Genomic DNA, 25,157 nt, shown 5'->3' on the forward strand with positions numbered 1-25,157 from the left:
AAGGCTTTATTCCGAAAGTGACCGGAAGTGTCGTGTTTACTAATGTGTGTAACTTGACGTGGCGCCTGTTCCGTGTCTTGTGTGGAAAACACCCAGGAGCAGGAGCGGCAGGAGCGGGACTGCGAGCCAGCCGAGGCGACTTTGTAAGACCCGACTCCCGGTTTCCTCCAGGCCGAGGCTGCGGTGGCCTGATGACACCCACTGTCCCCCAGTCCGTCCGCGTGGAGGAGCCGAAGCGTGGATGTAACGTGACGCTGCACCGTCAGGTAAGCGGACACATCTGCTCGCATCATGTTCACGATTTTCTCAGCATCTGGAGGAAGGGGGACAAAATGTCAGCTTCCAGCATCCGACAGGAGAGCAGAGGCGAGACTCTGAAAATCAGAATCAGTCAGATGCTCACAGACAGAACGAGAGATGCCCCAGCAGACATTTGCACAGGTTCGTCCTGTGTCACACGGACTCTGTGTTTCACTGTGACACTGTGTGTGCAGCACCGTGGGAGAGAGTGTGTTCACAGCCTCTTTTACTGAGCGCAACATGTAGGCCTGCACGAACAGCCTGCCCATGTATGGAGAGACCCCGGCAGCAAATCTGCCAATCTGCACTCGCCTCGCTTTATTGCCAAAGTGTAAACCTCCATCATAGATCACTTGTGAATTTATTAAAGCTTTGGTGTCATTTTTCAATTCGGCACACACAAGACAGGCCATTTTAAAATGTTCGACATGGATTTGTTTCATTGTGCCACTCACCTCAACACAGGGATATTTGTATTACGCCAGGGAAAGCAGTTAGATTTGTATTAAGAATAAACCAAGATGTTTGAAGGGTTCAGAAGAATCTGTTGTGTTGTGGCAGGAAGAGAAAAGCTGTAATAAACAGCTGGGTTCTGACAGATGTTGGCCTTTACATTGTCTCCTCAGCTGCAGGAGACGGGGACTGTGTTGTTCCTGCTCACCAGGTGTTGCTGGATGCTGTAGTGAATTTCTCCCTCGTGTGTCCCTTTTTATTCAGGCCATGTAAGATGCAACCATGGAAGGCAAAAAATCAGAATGCTGCCCGACCCTGTGGAACAACGGACGCAGAGGAAGCCATAAAAATATAAACCTACCTGATGCAGTGTTTAAGAATTCAACAGCTCTGACATGGTCCACAGCTGCAGAGTACAAAGGGGGAAAGGAGCTGGTCCAGCAGTCCCACATGTAAAGCTGAATGAGGAAACCAAAAGGGCACGTTCTCTGGATCACGTTGCTGAGTAGGCGGGCTCGATCTGTGCCTATGACACAGGACTGAGTGAGTCAACAGAGCTGGATCGAGTGACCACGGACGCAGCTATGTAAGAAGACATCTGTCCAGTGCAGAGGTCCAGACAATCAACACGCTGCTGTGATTCATGCCACATATGTGGGCTCTCAGGGGAGCATGGTGGTTACTTAGCAGATGATGTATACCTGAGAGTTCTCTCAGCGTTGGATCGACTCCTGTGGGACAACAAACAGCTTTTCACTTTTCGATTTAAGAGAAAGCAGGAAACAGACGCTGTGTGAATGTTCGCCATGCCTCGGAACCGAGCCTTTTCTGAACCAGAGTACTCAGCGGAGTACTCAGCGGACTGCTCCGTGACATTGCCGTCCGACCCCGGGCAGGCTGTGGGGCGAACACATGAGGTCACGGTTCGGAGCTCAGGATGCTGCCTCTGTCTGCCGCGGTTTATGCGCCTCACCTTCACACCAGAGTCCCTGGAGAACCTCTACCAGACTTACTTCAGGCGGCAGAGACATGAAACCCTGCTCGTGCTCGTCGTGTTTGCTGCTCTCTTTGACAGCTACATCATCGTCATGTGTGCGGTGGTCTACACCACTGACAAGCTGGCTTCTGTTCTAGTGGCATCAGTGGGACTGGCAGCAGATATTATCCTCTACCTGCTGTGCCGCTTCAGCCTGCTGCCAGACCGCATCTCCAGGCGGGTGGTGCCCTACGCCCTGTGGGTGCTCATAGCAGCTCAGATATTCTGCTATCTGGGTTTAAACTATGCTCGCTTCCACCAGGCCAGTGACACCGTGGGCTGGCAAGCTTTCTTCAGCTTCTCCTTCTTCCTGACTCTGCCTCTGAGGCTGACGCCCATCGTGCTCATCACTGCTGTATCCTGTGGGGTCCACACTCTCGTTCTGGGTGTCACCATTGCCCAGCAGCAGCAGGAGGACATCCAGGCGGCAGCACTTGGCAGACAGGTAAGAGTGAGAAAGATGGAAGAAAGAGCCTAGGTTACATGGTTGTCCTGATATGCATTAACTTCCCTGTTTGTAATCTCGTGTAGACAACCTCCCACTATTCAAGCTTCCAGAAGTCTTGATGACTTTGGACACGAAGGCAGCTCCATAGATGCAGTGGTCCAGAACCCAACCCATAGGGATTGACAATGATACCAATAGGACAGTTATTAGTAATTAAAAACGCCAATATCTGATATTTGGAACCAATATTACAGTAGGGTGTAGTTATTTCAGACTTCTGGACCCCACTATACATTTATAGTTAGAATGAAAATCTTGGTGTCAAAGTTTAGAATAACACAAACTTCAATTCAATACTTAATTGGAAAGGCTCAAAGTATAAGTTTAGGAAAGAGAATGATTCAATAAATAAAGCAGATTGCTGGATGTATTGCAACCTGCTTTCCCCGTCATTCAGAACCTACTTACTAATGATTAATACACTTTATAGTCCAACTTTTTTTTAAAGGTATTTATAATAATGATTTGGAGCAGGAAAAAGCTTATTGCTGATAATTGGCTATTTTGATTCTTCACCTTAAACAGCTAAATGTTATGGCCCCGCTCCAGAGACCAAAGCTAAAAGACACACAATGGTTTGAACTAAAGCAAAGAGATTTGAATTTAATAAAAAAAGTAAAAAAACAAAGAGACACACTGAAACATTTTTAAAGACATTTACAGTGTTTTGCAGATCTAATGCTAATAGTTTAGGGTGTAATTCAGTCGTTTTGTTTTCTGCTAACAACTAAGCAAGAGCAGAGCTTCATGTAGTTCACCTTTTGGCTCAGTGCACATAGCACATGTATACTCAAGCAAATGAGGATCCGTCTATGCTGCATATATTAAACTAGCACATTCTGATGCCCAATTAATTATGCAGTTTGTGGGCTTTTAAAGGCTCCAAAGGCCAAACTGTCACAGACATATCTGTATTTTAATTTTTCTGTGTTTGATCAAATTCAGTGCTTCGTTTAAAAATCAATGGTCATCAAAATATAGTCTGCAAAGCAACCTCAAACTTTATCATTGGTTATACAAATGGCAACAAGAGTGCAAATCACTCAAAAGTCATTATTGGAATAGGTGAACATTTGAATTTATAAAATGGCACTTGAGGTCCAGTGAGCTGAAACTGAATCCGAGCTGAAACTAAGTTCGTCTGCTCCAGCAATCTTTCAGTACATCCTCCTTCATGAAAGATCTTCATGACTTATACCTAAACCTTATACCTAAACCTGATTCTAACTCTAACCATAAAGTCTTAAATATGAGGACTTCTGTATTGGCAGAGTGGGAAAAAACAACATGTTTTTGTATAGAAGTCGGCTCCAATTCAGGATGCATTTTAATGCCGGATGTGAACAAATGCACTTAGCACAGTCTATTGGTAATGGGATCTCTCAGGATGGATGTAAATACCCAGTTTGAACAGGGCCGTTTTGGTCTGTCCATGGAATATGGTGACATTGACAAAAATGTAGAACAATGTCTGAGTTGATTGGGGCTTTTAGTTAAATCTGTGAAAACAAGGCAGTGATGGAAACTGCTCCTGTTCTGATAAGTAAACGTTTGTACCTGTAAATAGATATCACATGTGTTTATACTGATTAGAAAGAGAAACAATATCTAAAATCTCAAAAATCTGAGCTCTAACATGCCATTCCACAACATATCTGGAGTGGATCCTGTGTTCAAGGACATGCACTCAATCGCCATTGACATTTCAGAATTGTTTACAGCTGTCTAACTCATAGTGTTTGGTTGTCGATTGGCTTCAGTGTGTCACTGCATCACTTTTATCCTTGGAAGGCTTTAAAAAAATCAGTGTTTAACAAGATGTTATCGTAGAACTGTTGATGCATTGATAAAAACTTGTTATCTTCTTCTGCTGTGGTTTAATGGCAGCGATTGGAGAAGCAGCTCCGCCTGCTGATTATTGGCTTACACTCTCAAAGCAGGAGGGGAGGGAAATACAAATTATATAGCTTTTTCTTTTTTGGTGATTTTCTGAAAATTCTGTTAAAATTTGTGCAGCAGAAACTTAACTGCAACCTTTTTAAATGTGGGAAAGGTTTCTTATAAAGCTACACTCTTCGAAACCTTCCTTGTGCCCAATCAGCACTTACTCTGCCAGCACTTACACGTACTTTTCATATTGAACCCTAACTGTTGCCTTCTCTTTGCTTTCAAGCTGCTGGCCAACATTGTGATCTATGTTTGTGCCATCACTGTGGGTGTCATGTCATACTACATGGCTGACCGGAAGCATCGGAAGGCCTTTCTGGAGGCAAGACAGTCACTGGAGGTCAAACTCAACTTGGAGGAGCAGAGCCAACAACAGGTTAGAAGACAAACAGTCCATTATTCTGGTGTTTATATGTATAAGTGTAGATAAACAATTTCATTTTTAGGGTAAGTAACAGTATTAGTGTATTAGAGTTACCACAACAGTATCCATATTATTATCACCTTAGCTTGTCCAAAGAACACGCACACAATACGCTATCATGTGCACCTCAAACACAGCATGGGCAGGTGTGTCTGCCTGCTGGGAAGTAGGACTCTGTCATAGCAACATTCACAGCGAAGCTCAATTGTAACAGTCTGCAAAGGATGGTAAAAACGTTGTGGATGTTTTGACTGGGCACCCAAATGATAAGAGAGAGAAAGAGAAATTAAATACACAGAGTGCTGGACACAGATGTGTGCATGGAGTCATTTTTTTTTTTTTTGCCTCCTCAAAGTAGCTCTGACCACATTTCTTGCGCTGCTAACATGATATCTTAGGAACACCTCCGGGGAATCCTTACAAACATTCACCTGAACCCTAGACGAACTGAACTGGTGTGGTCTGTCCTCTTTACTGATTGAGTGAATGCTGTTCAAATTAATTGACTGAGGACAGGAATCATTACAAAGCACTGGAGGCATTCTGGCTTTACAACAATAACTGTCCGGTGTAAGAGCGACGTTCACAAACACCAACTGACATGACTACGACTGTATGCAGAATACCTATTGATCTGGTTCTCTTTGGATCATTGAAGGCCTAGCCAGCAACATACACCGTGTGTGTGTGTGTGTGTGTGTGTGTGTGTGTGTGTGTGTGTGTGTGTGTGTGTGTGTGTGTGTGTGTGTGTGTGTGTGTGTGTGTGTGTGTGTGTGTGTGTGTGTGTGTGTGTGTGTGTGTGAGAGAGATGGTACTGTTTCAGCAGTCAGCTCCTCTTCTCTCCTCCCATCTGTGGCCAGTGGGCTTTCTCCATCACTACCATTTATGAAACAGATGGTTTCCACCAGAGAGAGAGGGAGCAAGGAATAAGACCGAAGGAGAGACGGCAGACAAGGGCCATTATGGAAGCGAGTGAAGAAGAGAGTAAAAGTGTACTGAGACACCAAGTGGACTGATAAAACCACGAGTGTAAGAAACTCCCAGAATACCAAGTGAGAAGCACAGGCTTCTGGGAGATGAGTGCTGTCAACCAATCAAGGAGCTCTGGTCACTGATGGTAACCATGGCAACTGGCCTCCTGAGACATTGTCAGCTGTAATCACAGAGCCAAGTCGCTCAGCAGCTTGTTGCATCTCTGCTTCTGTCTGGTTTTCAATTAGAGTACTGAAAACTGCCTCACTGCCATCTGCCCTGCCTCCTCTCCATGTGCGCTGTGAGTGTATGTGAATGACGGTCTACAGGAAAATGTATTCACAGGTCAAGGGTGTGCGTGTGTGTGCGCATGATGGAGGCTCTTTGTTTTTTGTTTAGCTCGATACATCAGGGTGGCCTGGGTCACTGTGTGCTGAATCTCTCAGCCATGCTGAATGAGAGTTAAGACCTTTCAGTCACGATTACTGAAAGATACTGTACTTTTCAAACATTACCAACTCTATGCTCATGAGAATGTAACACAAACATGATTGATAAATGGCACTTTTCCTTTATAGAGTACAGTCAGAGTAGGGGAAAAAATACAGCTTCTCTTTTTTAAAATGTTGACCTACCTACTAATTCCTACAGCATCAGTCTGCATATCTAGAGTACCATTTTATGTTATCTGCTTCACACTTGGCTTTTTTATATGGCGTGGGGAAGGGCAGTTTCATAGAATATAAATAAACAGACGAGCAGTGCTCTCCAGCTCTTGGGTCTGAAGATTGTGTCCATTTCTTAACAGGCCTCTGAAATAGCTGACAGGCAATGTATGAAAATGTAACAGCAGTTGAGTAAATCATTCAAACTTATATATGAGCCACACACTTGAACAGTAATAAAGCAAATTCTGTTTCATTTTGAAAATAACACAAACTTTAAAATCTTCACTGCAGATAAACCAGGTAGGATAAAAACTGTTTTCTAACTTCACTCTGCACCATAGACAGTTAATAAAAAGCTCCGCACACAATGTCCAGCACACAAATAATAAAAAAGTGACAGTATATTGTGAAACTGTTTGAGGAGGACTCACTAATGACAAGAAAGAATTCTGAAGTAGCTCCAGAGCATTGGCCAAGCTAGTAGTATCTTGTAGTGTTGTGAACGAGTGGAGTTAGGTCAATAATAGTAATGATACATATATCACAGATGCTGACTGGGGAGGTGTATGGTTGCTGTGTGTGATGTCCTCTGTCGCTGTGCTTGTCCTCACCAGGAACGCCTGCTGCTTTCCATCCTCCCAAAGCACATAGCTGACGAGATGCTTCAGGACATGAAGAAGGAGCCCAGTCAGAAAGAGATGCAGCAGTTCAACACTATGTACATGTACAGACATGAAAATGTCAGGTAACCTAGTGCCTTTGTTAGCTTATGACATTCTGGGTGCTGTTTGACTGTCTGACCTGTTTAACCAACAGGACAAGTTGCTTTGTAGCCGTTGGTGCTCATTGTTGATGTCAATCTTGTCTGGTTGATGTTTTGATCATAGAGTATATGCAGCGAGGTGCTTTGCATAGTGAGGGTCAAGTTATGTACATCCTTGTGAAAGATCCAGAGGCTTGACACCAAATTTGACTACTGATAAACAACTACTGATAAACAAATCCCAACACAAAACTATTTTGTAAATGTGTTAACCCCATTAGAAAATGAACAAAGCAGTGTTTATTGAGTCAGCTGAGCAGCCACACCAACCTAACACGTCAAGCTGTTGTAGAGAATTGAGTTGGTTAAGAGATATTTCAAGTACTGGGTTTTTTCTCTCTTTGCCAAGTCTATCTGAAGTAAATATGAGGCTTCACTGTTTTGCAGTACATTCCAGTGAACGTCTTTTAGGATGAAATTTTTGCTATGGGTTTCCTTGTTGGACTAGATCAGCTCTGAAATGTATTTTTTCCACTGTTGGGAATGAGGCACAAATTAAACACCATACTGCTCTGAAGTTGTAGACTGGTCACAGCTTCAAACTCAGATCAGTAACAATATGACATGGTGAAACTGTGTTTATGGAGGATGCTCAGTATTAATGCACAGTCTTGTGTCTGTCTCAGTATTCTGTTTGCAGACATCGTGGGCTTCACCCAGCTGTCGTCATCCTGCAGCGCTCAGGAGCTGGTCAAACTGCTCAATGAGCTCTTCGCACGCTTTGACAAACTGGCAGCAGTGAGTTTCACACTCTTTTCTAATAACAGTTATTTTATGATATTTACATGTGGGGCCAAAACCGGCATTAATGGCCCTTTCTGTTGTGTATGATGTGTAATGGTCCTCTTCCACATGTCTGATGCCCTAACCATGAAATCCTGTATCAAGATAGATCCCATATCAGTGCTCTCTTTTTCAACACAAATTTAGCATCTGTAAACTTCTGTGTTGAAGTGGTTAAGACACATTTTTCTATGTTTGAAGGTCCCATGCGAGTGGGTGAAGGGAGGCGATTAACCTACCTTAACACAAGGCCTATCAGTACATGAAAAAATACATTTGAATGAGAAGCTTTTAATGGTTAATTTGTTTCTCCACTTGGACTAAATTGTTCTCACATCTGTTTCTCAAACTGGACTTCCTGGATCATAAATCATTCCTCACCAGCACATGTAGCAGCACACCTCTACCACACAGCCTGTGAGCTCATTGGCCTGATTCCTGTCTGAGCACCTGCTAAAGTGCACTTATTGTTAAGCTTGTGAGGGAAGCAACAACTTGCAGGAGCAATTGAATACATCAACCTTATTGCATCCACTAAATCAATCAGATCAGATTTGTCTATCCATAAAAACAATTCCAAAATATTGAAAAGGTCACACATTCCTTTTTTAATTGGAACTGCTGAAGAAGGCAGATGGATAAGGTTGTAGCTATCCCAGTTCTTTCTTTAGCCATTTTCAGACATGACCTGTGGGTAAAATCCGGAGAATTGGCTATGGAGTTTACCCAGAGTTTGCCTTTCACACATGCACAACACAGCAGCAGATACTCTACACAGACATGTTCACACCAGCAATCAATCCTCCACTTTATTTAAGCAAGAGGTGGAGCAGCTGGGTGCAGCAGAAAGTTACATATTTACTCCACTGAGGAGAACACACAGACACAGGCGTTGGCTTTTTTTACCACAAACTCTCTCGACACATTCGTTAGTGTTTTCTATGTGTGTGCAGCTTAAAGGTACAGTGTAGAACGTTGTGATATCTAGTGTTGAAATTACATGTTGCAGCTGAACACCCCTCACTGCACCCTCTCCTTCCAAAAGTGAAAAAAAACCTGTGCTAGCCTTCAGTTGTCATAAAAACTCAAAAGGTGTTTAGTTTGTCCAGTTTGGACTAATGTAAAAAACATGGCGGCCTCCTTAGAGATGTAAATATAAAGTATTTAAATATAAAGGGCCTTTTCTGGGGTAAAGAAAACTACAATTCATACAATTTAGATGAAATGAACTAGTGAAAACATCATGAGGATTATTCTACATTAAATATCTGCCACTAGATCCATGTCACCTAAATCTTACACACCTTATCTACTCTGTCAGAAATATCACCAGCTGAGGATCAAGATCCTGGGAGACTGCTACTACTGTATCTGTGGGCTGCCAGACTACAGGGAGGACCACGCTGCCTGCTCCATCATGATGGGCCTGGCCATGGTGGAGGCCATCTCGTGAGTACAGGGACGAGGGGGTCAGGGGCTGGAGAAAGCAGCTTGAGTTAGGGTCTGCACTGGTTTTAAAAATCGGTGTCAGTTCCACTTTTTGTGTGATGCAGTGGGGCGGTCGCTGATGGACTGATTGACTCTCTGACACTACTGCTGTGAAATAACGTGAACTGATCACTGGTGGATACTGAGGCCACACCACAGATGTGTGCCTGATGTAAATGGTCTGTATTTATATTGTGCTTTTCTTCATATAGTTTTTCCATTTACCCATTCACACACACATTCATACAGAGCGTTTATATGCAGCACACAGCATCCACACACTGCCGGCACAGCTGTCATAGGCAATTTAGGGTTCATCATTCCAAGGAAACTTTGTCACAAGCACTGGGATGAAACCCGCTGCACCTCCCGAGTGTCCCTTGTTGCTCTGAACGAGATATATCAGAGAGGGTGAGAATGTGTTTGTGGTGTCATGGCAGTCAAGGGTTTGAAACAGTCGTCTCCTGCTACTTTTTATTTATTGTTGTTGTTTGTCAAAAACAACCGCAGGTACGTCCGAGAGAAAACCCAGACAGATGTTGACATGCGGGTCGGAGTGCACAGTGGCACAGTCTTGGGAGGAGTGCTGGGTCAGAAACGCTGGCAGTACGATGTCTGGTCCACAGATGTCACTGTGGCTAACAAAATGGAAGCAGGAGGGATACCGGGGTAAGAACAGGCATTTACTCCCATCAGATTTTCAAAAGAAAGTTCCTTCAATCTTCTGTTAGTACAATATTTATATGTGATTAGAGCGTCTATTAGATTCACCATGTTTAAAACCCTCCTGGGACAATATCCTTGACCTTACGGGGACTCTGCCATTTTTGGCAAGTTATAAGCATGCATTTAAACAAATCCTTTTACAGAATTGATCAGATTCACCAAAATCACTGTTTTGCCATGACACATGAAGTTATTCTAACAACAGTACATGCTTACAGTCTATGCTGGGATCTCCCCTAAACCTAAAATGCAAATAAGATTAGAGTCACACCCTGAAGAAATGGATAAGCCAATACTAAGTGGCCATGAAAAAATTGGACTTGTGAATTTTGAGACTAAATAAACACCATACCAAACATGAGAGAGGAGTGTGTGGGCCATAAAACTAAAATAATTAGCTAAAATTACCTTATTGACATGAAGCTTGGTAACTCCAACAGTTTTTAATATAGAAATTCTGATTATTGTTAAATAATAAAACATTCCAAAATAAAACAATATCATGAACATGAATCTCCTTCAACAAACAAATGAAAAACCAATTAAACATGTTAAGTCTGAAAGCCCTTTCTATGTGTGGACCAGTCGTGTCCACATCTCACAGAGCACCATGGAGTGTCTTCACGGCGAGTTTGACGTGGAGCCAGGGAACGGAGGGGACCGCTGCGATTACCTGAGGGAGAGGGGCATCGAGACCTACTTGGTGGTGGTTCCTAAAGGACCTGTGGGAAAGAGTGGCATCAATGGTGTCGTAAGTGAAAGTTGCCTCTCAATCACACTGCAGATGTTTGGATATTCCAGTGTTTGTCTCATATTCAGCCAGTTGATGCACATGGATAGTGATGAATTTCAAATTAGTTTTGTTCTTTAAAATTTAAAATTTCATTGGCTAATGTAAATGTTCAGGAATGGGAAAAGGAGTAAAAGAAACTTCACCATTTCATAATCACTACTTTGTGTTTGCTTGTTTCACATTAGAAGTTGTCTGTAACCTCCTCCAATGGAAACTCGCCGCTGTTAATCAACACCACAGAGTGTAACGGCAATGCTAACACAGCCTGCACCACACCGGAGGAACCAGAAGAACTGGACACAAGGGTAACAAACGACTTAGGCCTCGTTCAGACTTGGTTTTTAAAATGCATCTCTGATGTGTATCTGGCCACACGCATCACTGACAACCTCTCAATGTGGTCTTCATGATCAGATCTCAATTGCGTCCTCAATGCATCTTGGAAACTTTCTTCCATTCTTCATTTGTATGTTTTTCGGGGACTTCAGGTGGTGAATCCGTCTTTCCCAAACCCTCGGAGAAGACTGCGGCTGCGGGACCTGGCTGAGAGGGTGATTGATGCTCAGGAGAATGAACAGGAGCTCAACAAACTACTCAACGAGGCCCTGCTGGAGAGAGAGACAGTACAGGCGTAAGTGAACCTCCCCCCTCAGCCCTAAGGTGGTCAGAGGAGCTCTCACAGACACACTGACCCAGGATCATACAGTTGACCCATTGTTACACACTAATAAATTAATCAGGGTGGAAACTCACACTAATAGAGTCAAATAGTTAAGGGCTACATATCTTAAATCAGATTGTCATTACACTTGTTGAGAAAAGAGCTATATAAAAATAGATATTATATTATATAATTATTTCTCTTTGGCTGCTGGAGTCAAAGTAGCTGTCTGAATATATGCCAATGTAAACAGACTTTACTTCTGTGTGCGTGCTTCTCTACTTTAATGGACAAAGGTTTTAAAGTTTTGCTTCTCATCCATTTACACACACACTCAAACCAATGCATGCACAACACTGACCTGACCATCAGGAGCATTAATCAGGGATCAAACTGCTCTGCCAGTTTCAGTATTTTTCAGTTTTTGATGACTGCTCAGATTAAAGTGATATTTTGCTTCATGCCAAATTTGACTTGTTTGCACAACACACTGTTAGGAGTTATGTCTTCCAGTCTGAGATTCACCAGATGCAAAACTGCTACAATATTTGTCAAATGAAGTATAGATGAAGAAATACTAATATTTCAAATATGATGAAAGTGCTGAGGTGTCCTTGTGTTGTCAGTTTGAAGGGGAAGCACACCAACCGCCTCTCCCTGAGGTTTGTGGATCCAGACCTGGAGACTCGATACTCTGTGGAGAAGGAGAAACAGAGTGGAGCTGCCTTCTGCTGCTCCTGTGTGGTCCTACTCTTCACTGCAGGCATGGAGGCGCTCATAGACCCCTGGTCAGTTCACAAGGCCGGCACCAGTCTCCTCACACCACTTCATTCACAAGGTGGCCATGTTTGATTGATGCTAAGACGACCACCAGAAAGAACAAAAGAGAACAAGACTAAGCCAATATTCTTCAGAAACTAATTATAAAACTGCAAAATGATCCTATTGATCCTATTAATTATTTACTCCTCCCTCACTGCTGCAGTTTGAATCGTTTGTGCAGCCCAACTCATTTTTGTGGTCCTCCCTGCCATCGTGTTTCCTGCTTGCAGTTGTTAATGACACAAACACACCAATGTTAGAGAGTCTAGACACGAACAAAGCATCTGGACTTGTTGACTGCTGTTGGTGCTGTGTATTTCTCTCAAGGTCTGTCTCTGTTCATGTGTTGTGAAACAGGCTTATTGCAAACTACATCACCTTTGCAGTGGGAGAGGTCCTGCTGCTCATCCTGACAATCTGCTCTTTGGCTGCCATCTTCCCTAGAGTGAGTCCCAACATATTTTGATCCTATTTCATCTTGGTGTTTAGCACTTACTGCAGGTATGGCAATGTGGGTTTTGTAGGGTTGGGTATCATTTCATTTTTTATCAATTTCGATTGTGATTCTTTAAAGGATGGAGTCAAAACATTACACATGCTTATTCCACAGAAAAAACATTTATATTTTCATGTTCATATTCACAACTGACTTCAGTGCGTGGAACCTGAAAATGAATTTCAAGCAGTTGCTCTAATTAAATGACATGATTCAATAATAATTAGTTTATTTTCTTCATTTCAATGCAGTGTAACTGTAACATTGAAACCCGTTGAAATGACAACACAGTGACAGTCGATTCATTTACAGTTTAGAGAGCTGCAGCGTGTGGGTGTTGATGAGAGAGAAGTAGGAACGTCTGTGTGTGGTACTGGTGCACTGAACCAAATAAGAATAAGACAAATGTTACTTCATTTTCACCTAACTGATTGTGACGAGGCCCTGGCTGATGATTTTTTTTTATACAGAGCTGGAGTGGAGATGTGTTTAACCGATCTTAGCTTAAAGACTAGATTTTAGGGGAAAAAGTTAACCTGTCCTATGTTCATATTTAAACATGCACACACATGGCATGATGGGAATATATCATGTGCTGTGTGCAACACATTTAGTTTAGCATATCTCTCAAAATGTTGCAACTAGAAGTGATCGTCATATTGTCTTCTGTAAATGATTTTAGTGGTCATATTAAAAACATTAAACATAATTACTTTAAATATAACATTATATAACAATAAATTAAACATTTTTTTCAGATGAGTGTATACAAAGACATTCTACATATAATGACAGTGCTATATACTGGAATAAAGGACAGCATCAGGGTGGACAGCAATTCTTTTGATTCCACCCCATCATGGAAATTCTGATGTATTGATTTCCAGCAGTCAGGCCATTATTGACTTCTACTGTCACAGGCTCCACTCAGCCGGGGTCTGACAACACGCACACAGTCAGCCAATCAATCACATGGACTGAGAGAATGCAGACTCTTCAGTGCTTCATAGCACTATGGCTCTGTGATGTGACAAAACTTTTGTATCCTGATAGAGGTCATCTCACATTCAGATAACAAAACATGTTGTTACTTGTTGCTCAAAGCTTTTATCGACTGTGTTAATTTGCTACATATCCAGTGCTAAAAATGAACCATTGTGAAAATTAAATTACTATTTCTATCCATAGATGAAAAATACACAAGTGAAAATGCAAACGTCAATCAGAACTATGGATTACAACATGTAACTTAATCACAGGAGAGTTTCGCGTAAAACTGACAATAATCAAATAAAATGTGTGTATAATGATTCAAACTAAACATCATTTATTTTGATTTATTAAAACTGAACCTATTGAACTGAAATAAATCCATTGGTGTTTCAGGTCTTTCCCAAGAAGCTGGTGTCTTTTTCCACCTGGATTGACCACACCCGCTGGGCTCGCAACACCTGGGCCATGGCAGCCATCTTTATCCTGACCATGGCAGACATCGTGGACATGGTGAGCTGCTCTCTGCTGTCATACAGCCAGGCTACACCAGTGTGGCGGCTACGAAGAGGGAAAGAAGTGGTGCATGACTCAGGCTCACCTGACAGGTGTTCTTTAGTGATGCAGTTAGAAATACAAGGAATGAGGGGTCCTGGCTGTTGAATAATGCAGACAGCTGTGGAAAGAAACACTTAAGCTACGATCACACTGTGAGCATTAGTGCTCAATTCTGATTTCTTTCTTGATCCAATTTCTTCCAAAGGAGAAATGGGATCAGATTCGGGCCACTTGGGCCTGTGGGAACGTATTCCAAAACAATCTGTCTTCAGGTGCATTCATATTATTAGTTTATTCCTGGAGAATGTCGTCAAACCAAACCAGTGTGTAGATTTATGTTAAACATACAACTATGCAAAGTTTTCTCTGAGATGTATCCAGTATATTGGCCACAGACAGACAGATGGATGGATGGATAGATAGATGGATAGATAGATGGATGGATAGATAGATAGATAGATAGATAGATAGATAGATAGATAGATAGATAGATAGATAGATAGATAGATAGATAGATAGATGGATAGATGGATAGATAGATAGATAGATAGATAGATAGGGTGAGGAGAGTGAGGACATCTGGAGGGAGCTCGGAGTAGATCCACTGCTCCTTTGTGTTGAAAGGAGCCTGATGAAGCAGGGCATCTGAGAAGGATGCCTCCTGGGTGCTTTTCTTTCGAGGTCATCATCCTCATCGGAGGGAATAAATATCCCATCTGTCCAGGTACTGCTTCAAGATCCCCCAGGGGGAGCTGGAAATCTTGCAGGATGGACCTTTTGAATACTCCTTAGCCCTACTGCCACTGTGAGCAGACCTCTGTTATGCAGAGAGGATGAATGGATAGATATATATTAATGAATGATAGATGGATTGTAATTTAATGACTTTGTGTCTCTCCACTGTGTAGCTCAGTTGTCTGCCTCGAGTCCCAGACTCAGGCGGCGCCACCACAGCTCCCTCCTCCGCTCCTTCCTCCTCCTCCACTTGGTCTGGGCCTCACGGATGCCTGGAAAACCCCAAATATTACAGCTACATTGCTGTGCTGGCACTGATGGCTACCACCATGCTGGTTCAGGTCAGTCACATGGTCAAGCTCACACTGATGCTGCTCATCACTGTGTCCACTGGCATCGTGAACATCTACAGCTGGAGGGACATCTTCGACCGCTACGACACGGCCCGCTTCCAGGACTACAGGTCAGCCAGTATCATCTGTGTAGAGCACCACTCTTCACACCTCTGTGTAGTGGTACAAAAAGACATTATTCATTTAAAGCAACCTGCCTGGGTGTGTGTGTTCACACAAGTCTGTGTCCGAAATCCCGCACTCAATCCCTAACTCTACTTTTCTATGTGGGGTCTTCTTTGTAGAGGACTATATAGTGAGCTCATCGGCAAAAGAAAAAAACGTTTTCAGACACAGCGTGGCGCATTTTCTCTGCCCCTGTAATTACGTCATTGTCGCAGAAGTACAACAACAACAGCGGTGTTCAATGGAAAATCCCAACAATACATATTAAATGTTCTTTTAGGGAGAACGTACATTGAATGACCATCTTTAAATGTAGAAATAAACTTGTTTGCCTCAGTTTGTGCTGTGATGCGCTGCTCTGCTCGTATTAACACTTGTACGATAAGTCAGGCTGGTCCTGGTGCCTTCTCTCCTCTTGCCACTGCGAGTGCAATGCATGATGGTAGATAACGCTTGGTTAGTGACAACCAATTGAACACTACTTTGAGGGATTCATTGTAGGAAACAATGAGTGGGGTATAAAAAATTCTGTAAAACCAAAAACATTCAGACAGTGCTACAAAATGGTGAATCCACTATATAGTGGACTACATAGTGATTGGTGAGTGATTTCAGACACAGCCTTGGTTTCATGTCATCATGTGGTTAATACTTTAACATACAATAATTGTAATGTTGGGGGTTTTCAAACTGTTGTTATTGTATAGTAACACAAATGATCAATATGTCAATGTTCTTCTCTGCAGGTCATACCTGGTGCCTTCCAAGTTCACAATGACAACTATGATCTTCATTATGATGGTCAGCTTCTATTATTTCTCCAGACATGTAAGTTAATGCCTCCTGCGTTCACTGTACTTTAGCAGAATGAATATGCAACACTTTGTAGCAGTTTGTTTTAATGGTGTTAGAGGAGCCAAAACTATTTGACAACTTTCATCCTGTTGCCAACATTGTCATCAGAGCAGCTTTGCGTGTCTTCACCCTCCATCTGTAGTATAAGAACAACAACTAAAATTCAAATGAAATCAGTGACCAAAGAGAGAGTGCTACATTAAGACCCAGAGACACCTCAGGCCCTAGTTTACACCTGGTGCAGAGAAGCCCTTGTTTGACTTAAAATGAAGTCATGCGATTTATTAATGCATTACTATCTTGAGGCAGTGGAAAACGATTGACCAATAAAAACCTGATCTGAAGTCAGTGGTACAGTTTCTTAATGCTATTTTACCATCACCAAAGCAATATGCTCCTACATAGGCAGGTGCAGAACAAGCATACGCTACATCTCAAGAAGGCCCTGACGGAATTTCCTAAAATTTGGTTCAAATATTCACTTGTACTCAAGGATGAACCTCCAGACCTCATGTCTGAAAACTGAAAGGCCTTAATGAGACCAAATCATTCATGCAGCAATACAATATAAAGAATATTGAATAGATCGGCATGCATTATACCTGCCTTAGTGATTTATGTCAAGCATTGGGCGGCCATTAAGAGAAATGGTGCCATAGGGAAGGAGGTGTATGTGTTTATGTGGAAAACATCTTATTTGTTTGCTTGTGCCATTTTCTTTGGCATTTTAAGATTAGATGTCACACATAAAATGCTCTTCTCAAAGCTTTTCACAAAATACCAACAAACATTTCGGTGGTTTCTGCTTTCAAATTCATATACTGCTCAAATGCTGACACCAGTCCCTGTTGCTGTGTGAAGGTGGAGAAGCTTGCCCGCACCCTGTTCCTGTGGAAGATTGAGGTCCATGAGCAGAAGGAGAAAGTATACGAGATGAGGCGCTGGAATGAAGCACTGGTGACCAACATGCTGCCTGAACACGTGGCTCGACACTTCCTGGGCTCCAAGAAAAGGGACGAGGTAAGATCCTCACATCCACAGACACCAGATCAGTCCTTACTACACTCATTGCAACCTACAAAAGGTGTGAAGTCAGTTTAAGCGCATCTCAGCTGCACTGTTCAAAGCTTGGGACAGAATTGTATTTATACAAATGCTGTATAAATTATATGGTTATAGTGATCAATAAGTTACCTTCCCTCAAATTCTGGGACTATCATACAGAAGCTGCCCATTTAGTTTATAAGAATTAACGACTTATGGTAATCATGTTGACCCTCGACAAACCTTATCACTAAAAGCGGTTTCCACTGTATTAGCAAACTCTGTGTGTTTCTCTGCAGTAATAAACCCATAACTATATCATATTGATTTGTGTATTTTCATAAACATTCAGTTTGGGTTCATCACTTCCTCAAATATTCTGACCCCCTTGTTGATGTGACCTGCTCCAGGAGTTGTACAGCCAGTCCTACGACGAGATTGGAGTCATGTTTGCCTCAATCCCCAACTTCTCTGACTTCTACACAGAGGAGAGCATCAACAATGGAGGGATTGAATGCTTACGCTTCCTCAATGAGATCATCTCAGATTTTGACAGTGTAAGTTGCTTTCCTCATTCTGTAGCCGTCCGACTGCAGGACCAGTCTCAAACGCACAGTCTCAGGGATCTTTTGATCACTTGTCTCAGTTATACCTCTCTATCTCATTTTACACAAATCTCCCAAACCATTGTCTCACCTTAAACTCACCTGTTGCTGTGGAGATGTTGTTATCCACAGTGTAAAAGATTCCGTGGCCCTCTGCTGCTCATGATCATTAAAGTAACCATCCTTTCCTTGTGTCTCTAACTATTTGAAAACAGCCTCCAAACCTCCATACAACCAGGTCTAGACCCATAACCCATTTATCTGGGACAGTGTTGAAGTCTCCTACTTGTCCAACTGTAAATGTTTATTGTGGTGACCATGTTTCATCCCATTACCCAGAACATTTTGGGGGGCTGTTAATGTAAAATACAACTATGATCCCTATCACTGGCCCAGTGTGATGAGATTCTTGTCAGTAACAGAGTGTGCGTTGTGTGTAAACATCTACTGGCCATTAGGAATCTGTTTGTTGACTTCCTCAACTTCACATATTTTTTCACCTGTCTCCACCTCAGCTGCTGGATGAACCTCAATTTCGCTGCATTACAAAAATCAAGACCATCGGCAGCACATACATGGCAGCATCAGGCGTCACCCCAGATGTCAGCAATGGCTACACTTGCATGAAGGTCAGCTTGGTCAAAACCCTTCTGCAGACTTCATGTCTCTGATTATATCTGATTTGCACTAAATAAGAACAGATAATGATAATGTGTAAATAATCTACAGAGTCCTGGTCTGATCATCTCTCTTGTTTTAGCATGCTAATGGTTTCACTAGTTGTGATGATGCTGGTGTGGAGGTGTAGTCTGAGCTGTTTGGTTTTTGTCAGATAGAAGGAGGAGCAGTCTGACAGAGAGCGCTGGCAGCACCTGGCAGACCTGGCTGACTTTGCTCTGGCTATGAAGGTCACACTCATGAACATCAACTACCAGTCATTCAACAACTTCATGCTACGCATCGGTATGTCTCTCTCTGTGTACTGTTGTTCTACTGTTAACATGTATTACAAGCCATTACATTAGATCACACTCTTTTTTCGGAAATGTTTGTCTCAAGTTACAAATGCATTTAAACCTTATTTGTGCAAAAGATAGAAAGTGTATCGTGTATGAGTTTTTCTTTTTGAGAGGGGATGCAGTCAAGGGATGCTAACGTCGCATTTAATGCAACAGTACATGTTCTTAGAAGAAACCAGACAAGTAGGTGTTACCATGAGCTGTTGAGATGTAGTGTTAAAAGATGCACCTGTCACACTGGGCAACTCCAGAAAAGGAGAGCCCCTCTCCAGGTGTTTGGTTCCAGAGCCCAAGCTGTGCATTAGGGTGAGGCCATGTTACTCCCCTGTTTTGTTGTTGTGTGTTATCTTGTATAACTGCAGAAACAAAATTAATAACTATCATGAGATATTTAATTTGTATTTATAAATTGTTCCCCTGGCTGATATACTGCCCGGTGGCCCGAGCTCCCCGACCCTTGGTTTAAGTGTTTTACCCTTGAACTATGGTAGAAATACAATGGATTCAGAAAACTGAACCATTTATATTCATTTTTTTTTTGTGATTTATACAACATTCATTTGTTTTTGTTTCCATGTACATCCAGTGATTGAATATCAGGTAGTCCTAACAGTCTTAATCCAACAACATTCTCCTTCAGGTCTGAACAAGGGTGGAGTGCTAGCAGGAGTGATTGGTGCCCGCAAACCCCACTATGATATCTGGGGCAACACTGTGAATGTGGCCAGTCGCATGGAGTCCACAGGGGTGATGGGAAACATCCAGGTACGGCACTGAGTTTTACTGCAACACTTTTAACACAACTTTCACAATCTTCAAGATTAACCATGTTTCAATACAGGCTGATCCTCACTAAGTTATCCCATTTTAAGTTGTTCTTAAATCTGTTTGTGTGTTTTCATGGTATGATTAGAAAGAAAACCTTTACTACATACACCAAGAAATATCACTGAGAAAAACTATTTTTACATAAAATTGCATTTTATAAATGTTCCTTAAATAATGGGAAGACTAATGTCTGTTGTCACATTTATTTAAACAGTGAATGATGTAAGTGTGTCACATTGTGTGTGTGTTGCCTCCAGGTGGTGGAGGACTGCTACAACATCTTGAAGGAGTACGGCTTCCGCTTTGTGAGGAGGGGGCCCATCTTTGTGAAGGGAAAAGGGGAGTTGCTCACTTATTTTCTAAAGGGAAGAGACAAACAAGGCTCATTTATCAATGGCTCCTCTGTCACTCTGCCACACCAGGTGGTGGACAGCTAAGGACCACACTCACATACAGCACATCCACCGTGTGGTTAATGCAGAGAGGTGCCAGAGGACTTGACCTGACCTGAACTTCTGTTTACAGCTTAAATTTAAATACTACTCACTCACACACACACCGGTCATTACTGAACACATACATGATCACTGTCAGTGGAAAGATATATGTGCCAGTAGAGTTTTGTATTGGAAATTAAATGTCATGTTCAAGTTGAACCACTGAATTCCCAATATGGATCATGAACTTTAAAAGAAATCACATTTTAAAAAAAAGGAGCACCAGATGTATAGATCCAGGTATTCCATTCAATTGAAAAATGATATAAAGTAATCACGTTTCAAGTGTCATCAGGCAACCTAGTCCAGTGATGGCCACATCTTTTCCTTCATCTGCAGTTGCTCATAAAAACTCAAAAAGTACAAATAACCCTCGCAGAAAGAAAACCTGGATTTTCTCTCGATGGTGATAATAAGAGTAGACATAATGAAATGGCAGAAGTAAATATGGAGTAAGTTGGAAGACTGTAGCATGTTTTCACATTCTGCTGTGATCAACGCTCTATACCCCACTGAGTGTTTCCTCTCATACAAACAAACATCTCTCTGAGTGATATGGTCCCTGGTTGACAGCTCAGTCTAACTCAACTCTCAAACCACATTCCCACTGCTGTGTAAACGTTCTCTGTCCCAGGACAGCATCATAATTCATCCCAAACATTTCTACACTTCTCCATCCATTGATTCATTTGTGACCACATCTTGATTTTCTATTTAGTTTTTTTCTTCAAATGGGTTAGATCTCATTTCCTTGTAAAGCTATATTCTGGATTGTCAGCCCTCCTAAAAACATCATTTGGTCTTTGAGAATATAAATGGAGTGCGTATGTATTTTCATATAGTGCACGGAAGACACAAGCAGAGACGCACTCTAATGTCAGGTGTGAACTGACAAACATGGAGCTCTCCACTTGTGATTGGATAACTTGAGACACATGTATACCAAGACCTGGTGGAACAGGGCCAAATCTCACACACACACACACACACACACACACACACACACACACACACACACACAGCTGCAGCTACATCTACATCTAAAAATAAAAATCAGTTTCAGCAACATTCTGCTTTAAACTGTGCAGCAGAAAAACAACCTTGTGTGTTCTCCTGTGCAGACTGACTCCTTGTCACAAACATTTTTTCTAAATACGATTTCTTGTGAAATCACTAAACGTTAACATGACTTCTTATCTTACAAGTTTTTGGTGGAATTTTGTTCCTGAGTTTTGTGCACTTTGAAGTAAACATTTCAGCATAAGGATTGATTTGAAATTATGTAATTTAAATACAATGATGGGCTTTATCTCTTTCCATAGATGCCTCTCAGACAAACACACACACACACACAGTGGTCCAACAATCTCAATTCAGGAGATCATTCCACATTTGAGAACTACTTAGGTGTAGGGATGCGTGACAGACCGATGTGAGTTCAGATGATCTGACTGTGATGAGGAGGAGGATTTTGAAGTGGATGATGTGATGATACAGAGTGACCTCTCTCCTGCTGCTGCCTCGTTGTGGAAATCGTGAGCGTTAGAGTGTGTGCGTGGATATTTGTCCACAGTGATGATTCTCCCTGATTCTGAAACAGGTCAGATCTGTGAGTATTGTGAGACGATTGTGTGCCTTGAAGTTGTGTAACATGAAGGACAGCATATGTAAATGGTCTGTATTTATTGAGAGCTTTTCTAGTCTTGATGACCACTCAAAGCGCTTTACAGTACAGTTTTGCCATTCACCCATTCACCCATTCACCCACACACACACACACACACACACAGACACAGACATTCATACTGTGCATCCATGTGCAGCGCTTTCTCTTTCATACATCACTCACACACACCTCCTGAGCCACAGATGTCCCTCCTCTCCTTTTTGGGAGAGGGACAGATGACTCGTGACAGATATATTTTCACAGTAGAATGATGGAAGTGCCTATGTGATCACCATCCTTAAAATGTTTTAATTGATTCCACAGCCATTTTCAGACAGGGAGAAGTCTACAAGTCCTGGGTGCTATGAAAAAGATCATTCTCGTTTATAACATCTGGGTTTTATGGTTTATGATAACAGTGTAGAGTTGAAAGGTGCGATCGGGGTAACGTTGACATCACCTCAAAATGGTTGGAAATAAAAATCCAGGTTAGTCAGTTTGACAGGAGTGAAATGTCACTTCCTGCTTCTAATCACTGCAGTGAAGGATTATTAACCCTAATGTGGATAAAGGTTGCATCTGAGAAATTTTAGTGATTGGTAACTGGAATATCTAATCTCAGACATGAATGTGGTTTGTACGGTGTCAGAGGCCTCATAGGATGCACCCTGTATTAAACTGTTACCTTCTTTTGACTAGATGAGGGTCATCATGTACAGCCACAGTGTGAGGCAGGCTCTGTGTGCATTTACACCTGCATGTGTCAATGATCCAGGTATTCAGATACAGATCTCATGTTGACACCAGGTAGAAATGAGGTCAAACTCATGTCTCACTACTCTAGTGAATTCTGGCCGGAAGTTGTCTGTTGTCTGTGTCCTTTTACATTAAGACCTGGTATTAACATCTGCCCTGAAGTTTTCTATGACAAGTGCACAGCTCTATGTACATGTGTGAACACACCCAAATGTGTCCTCAATGTGTCCTGAGATCTGGACACTCAGACCACATTCATGGTTGTCTGGGACACATTCTTTCAGCTGTGTAGATATAAATGTGTCCGGGCCACCTGATCTTGCCACACTGACACAAGTACATTGACAATGGAACGTCTTTAAAAACATCATCATTCAGTCTTTGCAAACAGAAATTGTGTGTTTGCTTACAAAGCAGGGATCTGATCACAAGTGACAGGACAGATTTCAGTACCAGGCCTGAACAGATGAGCTCAGACTTGTGATGGGATTTCACCGAACAGTTGTTAACATCAGGTCTGAACAGGGCCTTTGTCTCTGCCTGCTTGTGTAAAGGGCCAAAATGGAAATGTACAGCAGACATGCACAAGGTTCTGCAAATGCTTAGTGCAAGCGTGTGCAGTTGGTAGATTGTGATGGTCTGTGACGCTGACCCTACGAGACCTGGACAAGTGAAAACATTGACATCTCTTGAAACCATGTGTCTATGTGGACACAGATAATTGAATCCACTCTCAAGAGGACACATCCTCTCACATGTTCAGCAGGTCCAACCTCTAATTACGTACATGTTCTGACTCACTCTACTCAAGGTGGAAAGTCTTGCCACTGTCAGCAGGCACACTGGAAGAAACTGTCCCTTGAAAAATGGGGCTAATTGTGATATTGTTGCAGTTGCAGGCAGCGATTTGCTACTGATAGTGCACTGGATTTGATTGCATTAGAGTAGCTTCATACATTATATCCAGAAACGTTTGTATTTCAGATGTAGGACGCATCAATGCCACAGCCGTGACAAACCCACCTGGCAGACAGCAGCTGCACTGTACATTAGTTTTGGCGAAAGGATTGAAGGAGCCACTGCTTTTTTCCTCTGCTGATTGTAAAACTCATGAGTGTCTGTAGAATGGGATGAAAGTGCAATAGTTTCTTCTTCTACAATCCTGATTCTCTCCTCTCTTTAGGAAAGTGTCAATCATTCCTACCCCTTTAATTCATATTTTTATAATGTAATGTTTTGTTCGGTTCAAAGAAAGGGAAAGAGGACTGAACGCATCCTTATTGTACATAGAGTTCAGACTCCGTTTATTGGTCAGATTTATTTATTAGAAATGACAGGGATATTGACTTTTTTCTTACACAGATGTGAAAGTGCCAATGATAAAGGAATGGCTTTAGATGTAAAAGCCACAACATGGACCACGGCTGTTTCCTTATTTGTATTTTAAAAGAATCTCAGGCTTGGGAACAAAATAGCACTTTGGATAATGTGTCAAATCTGTATATTATTCCAGGGTTTGGTTGCAACAGAATTAATGAGCTAAGTACCAACACAAGAACACTCATGTGCCATCCGGAGAGCCCATGCCAGCAGGGCCAGCTGATGGCATCGAAAGGCATCAACATTCACTGCTGTGCTTATAGTTGTTACTGTTCAGATTCTGTCAGATTTTAAAACACAACTTTGATTTCTCCTCACAACTTTGTGGGCTGAATTAGATGGACTGTGACTCTACTTAGCCTGTTCTGAGCTGCTGATCCCAGTCCTGGATTTTTAGTTGAAGAATTTCTCAGTGTGCTGTCTTTCATTTGAGTTGTTTGTCATCATACGGCGAGTTGATTAAAGAAATCGAATAAAAACAAGCCTACGTGTCGTGATTACTACAAAGGTATTAGGAAAACTGCAGCACATCGATCATGGAAGAGCTCCTCAACATTCATCTCAACATCTCTGCAGGTTGACTGAACAAAAACAGACCAACAAGAGCATCAGTGTAAAGACTTGAGCTCTGACATCAGAGCTACTGCTTTTCTGTGATTGATTTTATAGTTAATTGGAATAAATATAGCTTGGTCCTCTTAAAGAGAGACAGAGAGAAACATTAAAACTTAACTCTGATAAAATGTTACTGTCATATGTCACATAGCAAACAAAAGAAGGACACTAGACACAAGACGTAGATAATA

The 25,157-nt window shown here is 42.1% G+C and overlaps 1 protein-coding gene across 1 annotated transcript; it reads left to right on the plus strand.

The window, feature by feature from the left end:
* The first annotated feature begins 67 nt into the window (after nt 1-67).
* On the plus strand, nt 68-20,716 carry adcy3a (adenylate cyclase 3a). The gene is made up of 21 exons (XM_069537631.1): nt 68-266; nt 1,018-2,234; nt 4,471-4,620; nt 6,923-7,053; nt 7,758-7,869; nt 9,236-9,363; nt 9,913-10,071; nt 10,714-10,879; nt 11,107-11,226; nt 11,410-11,552; nt 12,209-12,370; nt 12,762-12,849; nt 14,287-14,403; nt 15,357-15,646; nt 16,448-16,529; nt 17,418-17,576; nt 18,011-18,157; nt 18,721-18,834; nt 19,042-19,168; nt 19,865-19,989; nt 20,310-20,716. The coding sequence occupies exons 2-21, from the start codon at nt 1,551-1,553 to the stop codon at nt 20,487-20,489; spliced, it is 3,384 nt and encodes a 1,127-aa protein (XP_069393732.1). The 5' UTR covers nt 68-266; nt 1,018-1,550; the 3' UTR covers nt 20,490-20,716.
* Nucleotides 20,717-25,157: the final 4,441 nt, after the last annotated feature.

This window comes from Paralichthys olivaceus, chromosome 13, assembly GCF_024713975.1.
Source record: "Paralichthys olivaceus isolate ysfri-2021 chromosome 13, ASM2471397v2, whole genome shotgun sequence".
Classification (NCBI taxonomy): Eukaryota; Metazoa; Chordata; class Actinopteri; order Pleuronectiformes; family Paralichthyidae; genus Paralichthys; species Paralichthys olivaceus.